Raw genomic sequence first — 5,000 nt, forward strand, 5'->3', positions numbered from 1 at the left:
CCTGGGAAAATGGGCCACAAAATAGATCTAACAAACTCTGAAAAGTCTATAAACAATTTTAAAGTCTTCCAGAGGGATGTGGCTCTCTTGAAATTGGCAAGACGTTGGTACGTTAGCACAGAAGTATCAAATGCACCGTTGCAAAATCATCAGTCTCACATGAAATGTCACTGCCAAAAATTTGAAGAATTTAAGGTGAAACTACAAGAAAATTATTACCCTGCAGTGCTATCATATTCCAGAATGCAAACTTACATCAGGTGTCCAGAAGAACAGGTTGTTGAGCACTCAGAGACATAGCAAAGGTAAGAAGGGATGACACCAGACAACCATTTAACAAGTTAATTAAGTCAAGACTGGGTCAAGAAATACCCTAGGACAGAGTTTTTAAAGGTATTATGGACTGGTGAATGTGACTATTGACAGACAGGGTGGATGAGCCCATAGCTGGATCTGTGAGGGAAAAGTTTGCAACTTTCAAGAAGACAATGGTATTTATGCAGTATTCTGCTGGCATTTGAGTAGAACTCAGGAACTCATCTGAGTGTGCACATTACCGATCTAGCCATGGGCTCATCGATCTGGTCCATTAACAGTCACTTTCACAAGTTCATAAAACCATTGACAAAATTGTCTAAAGACCTTTCTTGACCCAGTCTTGACTGCATTTCTTGTTGAGTGGTCTTCAGGTTTCAACCTGTTTTACCTTGGTCATGTCTCTGAGTGCTGAATACAATGTTCTTGTGGACACACGATGTAGGTTTCAGTTCTGGGATATAACAGCACTGCAGGGTAATCATTTTTGTGATAGTTTGACCTTCAATTCTTCTCAATCCGGCAGTTACTTTGTGAGCACAATGCATGTGACACTGATGACTTCGTAACGGTGCATTAGACGGATATGACCAATATCTGGGCAATTTCAAGACAGCCTCATCCCTCTGGAAGACTTCAAAATTGTTTATAGACTTTTCAGAGTTTGTTAGATCTCCTTTGTGGCCTATTTTCCCAGAGGAAAACAAAGTTGCCTAATAATTATGCACACTAATTTTGCCCTGATATAGGGTATTGGGCCCCTCCGATCACACTGTCTCTTATTATACCAATATGCATGACCTGGAATGCTTAAATCCAATAGGTGTTCATGTCCATAGAGGTTGGTGGCGGAAAATATGCATATAATGGACAATATGGTCAAAAAACATGTTTGCCTAATAATTCTGCACACAGTGTATCTGTCCTGGAGCAATGCAGTCCACCCACCTGTGTCAAGAATAACAGGGTTGAACACAAGTAGCCATAGTGGCCAGGCTGTATGTTGGTCATAGTAACAGGGTTGAAAACTGGTTCCCTTAGTAATATGGTTGTAAACTGGTTCTCAAAGTAATACTGTTGTACTGTAGTAGTCATAGTAACATGGTTGTAACCTGATTGTCAAAGTAACAGAGTTTTAAACTGATTTCCATAGTAACAGGGTTGTAAGCAGATGGCTGTTAACTGGCTGTCATAGAAACAGGGTTGTAAGGTAGTTGTAATAACAGGATTGCAAACTGTAGTGGGCATGAAAGTAGTTACAGGGTTGTGAATTGGTAGTCATAGTAGCAGGGTTGGAAAAGACAGTTGCCATAATAACAGGGTTGAAAACTGGTTGTCACAGGAACATGGTTGTAAACCAGTTGCCATAATAACAGGGTTGTAAAACTGTGGCTTTCATAAAAGTACAGGCTTGCACATGGTCTTACTATGTCACACTAATAGGTATGTAATATGGTCATACTATGTGTGGTTGGAATCCTGTGTTCAATTCTTTGTGTGTGTTTATGTGCTGTATGTGTGTGTGTGTGTTTGTGCGTGTGTGTTTAATATGTGCGTATAATATGTGTATTCTCTGTAGCCCAGCAGTGTGCAGATCCGGGCGACGTGGTGAACGGAGCACGCTCAGTGCATCCTGAGCTGGGATTGGCTGTTGGCACGGTGGTGCGCTTCACCTGTAACCAAGGTTACCAGCTGGAGGGGCCCAGTCAGATTGCTTGCCATGCGAGAGACACTGGCACGCCCAAATGGAGCGATCGCACGCCCAAATGTGTCTGTAAGTCACCTGTGTGTGTGTGCGTGTGTGTGTGTGTGTGCGTGCGTGTGCGTGTGTGTGCGTGTGCGTGTGTGTGCATGTGCCTGTGTGTGTGTGCGTGTGTGTGTGTGCGTGCGTGTGCGTGTGTGTGCGTGTGCGTGTGTGTCTACAGTATGTGGGTGTTCCCGATAAAAGCCGATACCAAATGCCAAATGCTACTGTGTATAAGCACAGCTACCAGTCGTACCTGTTTGTGCGTGTGTGTGTGTGTGTGTGTGTGTGTGTGTGTGTGTGTGTGTGTGTGTGTGTGTGTGTGTGTGTGTGTGTGTGTGTGTGTGTGTGTGTGTTTGTTTGTTTGTTTGTTTGTGTGTGTGCGCGCGTAATGAATCTGAATGTGTGAAAGTACTGTATGTGACACATGTAATGTGTGTGTGTCTCCCCAGTGAAGTATGACCCGTGCCCTAACCCCGGCGTTCCCGATAACGGCTACCAGACGCTGTATAAGCACAGCTACCAGGCGGGGGAGATGCTGAGGTTCTTCTGCTATGAGGGGTACGAGCTGGTGGGCGACGTGCTGATCAACTGCATACCGGGACACCCGTCTCAGTGGAGCAGCAACCCACCATTCTGTAAAGGTAAAGTACACGGGCAAGCACGCACACACACACACACACACACACACACACACACACACACACACACACACACGTGGGGCAACCGTGGCCTAGTGGTTAGAGAGTTGGTCTTTCAAAATAGGGGTTGAAGGTTCGAATCCCCCCCTGACCTCTCCCTACATCTCCATCCATAACCCTAACCTAACCTAACCTAACCTAACCTAACCTAACCTAACCTAACCTAACCTAACCTAACCTAACCTAACCATTGCTCCAGGGACTGTAACCAATACCCTGCAAAATAATAACTGTAAGTGGCTTTGAATAAAATGAAAGCGTCAGCTAAGTGCAATATAATGTAATAAAAACACACACACACGCACCTCCCTCTCTCTCTCTCTCTCTCATCTGATTGTCTGTTTTTTCTACAGTTGCCTACGATGATCTGCTGGATGAACACAAACTGGAAGGTAATGTTGGACTACTACATTGTAATATAATATTATATGACATAACAATAAGTCACATTTGAGATTATTATTACCGGTATTTATAAAGCATTTTTTTCATTCTGTGTCTTTTTCATATATGATCTAATAATAATACTGTAATTATGTATAATGACATTATGTATGTCATACACAATTGAATCAACATTGTAAGTCTATTGCATATTGTATATACACTTGAATCAACATTGTAAGTCTATCACATACTGTATATACACAATTGAATCAACATTGTAAGTCTATTGCATATTGTATATACAATTGAATCAACATTGTAAGTCTATTGCATATTGTATACACAATTGAATCAACATTGTAAGTCTATTGCATATTGTATATACACTCGCCGGCCACTTTATTAGGTACATCTTGTTAGTACAGGGTTGGACCCCCTTTTGCCTTCAGAACTGCCTTAACTGCCTGCATCAATACTCAGATAGGCTGTGGCATCGCAACAATGCTAAATTGGTACTTAGGGACCCAAAGTGTGCTAACATAACGTCCCCCACACTATTACGCCATCAGCCTGAATCGTCGATACAAGACAAGAAGGATGTTTTCATGTTGTTGATGCCAAATTTTGACCCCATTATTCGAATGTTGCAGCAGAAATTGAGGCTAATCAGATCGGGCAACATTTTCCAATCCTCTATTGTCCAATCTTGGTTAGCCTGTGTGAATAGTAGGCTCAGTTGTGGCTCTGTTGTAACTAGAGATGCACCGGATCCTGATTTTTAGGATCCTGCCGGATACCGGATCCACTGCTTAAGATCCTGCCGGATCCGGAACCGGATACTGGATCCTACTTAAGGGTTGAAACATATAGTCTACTCGCACATGTGGGCCCTTTTTATTACGTTGGCTCAAACTATTTTTTAGACTCATTGGCTTATTGCCACACTGCCTGCAACTTTTACTCCATGCAGTGATTGGGGTTGTGAAAGACTGACTGAAAAGCCTAGGCTAGAGATGCACCAGACCCTGATTTTTAGGTAACATGCCGGATACCGGATCCACTGCTTAAGATCCTGCCGGACCCGGATCCTGTGAAAAACCCTATTATCCTGCCGGATCCGGAACCGGAACCGGATCCGGTGCATCTCTAGTTGTAACGAGTGGCTATTTAGGTTATTATTGCGTTTCTGTCAGCTCGAACCGGTCTGGTCTCTTTCCTCTGACCTCTGGCATCAACAAGACATTTTCAGTCACATAACTGCTACTCAATGGATATTTACCCTTTTCCCGACAATTCTCTGTTAACCCCAGAGATGGTTGTGTGCAAATATCCCAGTATATCAGCAGTTTCTGAAATAGTCAAACCAGACCGCCTAGCACAGGCATGTCAAACTCAGGCCCGGGGGGCAAATTTGGCCCGCGGGGCCATTTTATTTGGCCCACGAGATCATTTCAAATGTGTATTACAGTTGGCCCACATAGGCCTACACCATAACTGTGTAGCGTATTAAGATTTAAATGTGTATATCACAGGAATATGAGTGGGCCCAGGCCATTAAAACAGTTCACACTCAAATGCAACAGAATATGTGTAGGCACATTCAAACTAGTATATGGGAATCTGTTTGAATAAATTTAAACATGAGCAATTTTAGTCCATTTTCGAAAAAAAAAAAGCATCGAGTTTGGCCCGCGACTTCGCTCCAGATTTTGATTTTGGCCCTCGGTCAATTTGAGTTTGACACCCCTGGCCCTAGCACTACTCACCATGTCACAGTCAAAGTCACTTAAATCACCCTTCCTTCCCGTTCTGATGTAGCCTGGCCGCGCCAAAAACCCCTACAGTTCATTTTG

At 43.2% G+C, this 5,000-nt stretch overlaps 1 protein-coding gene across 1 annotated transcript in view; it reads left to right on the top strand.

Moving 5' to 3' along the window:
* Positions 1 to 5,000, top strand: part of sez6l2 (seizure related 6 homolog (mouse)-like 2) — a 19,149-nt gene that overhangs the window by 12,737 nt on the left and 1,412 nt on the right. Inside the window, exons 12-14 of the mRNA XM_063220911.1 lie at positions 1,895 to 2,089; positions 2,512 to 2,703; positions 3,114 to 3,152. Coding sequence (XP_063076981.1) covers positions 1,895 to 2,089; positions 2,512 to 2,703; positions 3,114 to 3,152 — 426 coding nt within the window. The remainder of the gene's footprint in view (positions 1 to 1,894; positions 2,090 to 2,511; positions 2,704 to 3,113; positions 3,153 to 5,000) is intronic.

The sequence above is a fragment of the Engraulis encrasicolus genome, chromosome 17, assembly GCF_034702125.1.
Source record: "Engraulis encrasicolus isolate BLACKSEA-1 chromosome 17, IST_EnEncr_1.0, whole genome shotgun sequence".
Taxonomy (NCBI): domain Eukaryota; kingdom Metazoa; phylum Chordata; class Actinopteri; order Clupeiformes; family Engraulidae; genus Engraulis; species Engraulis encrasicolus.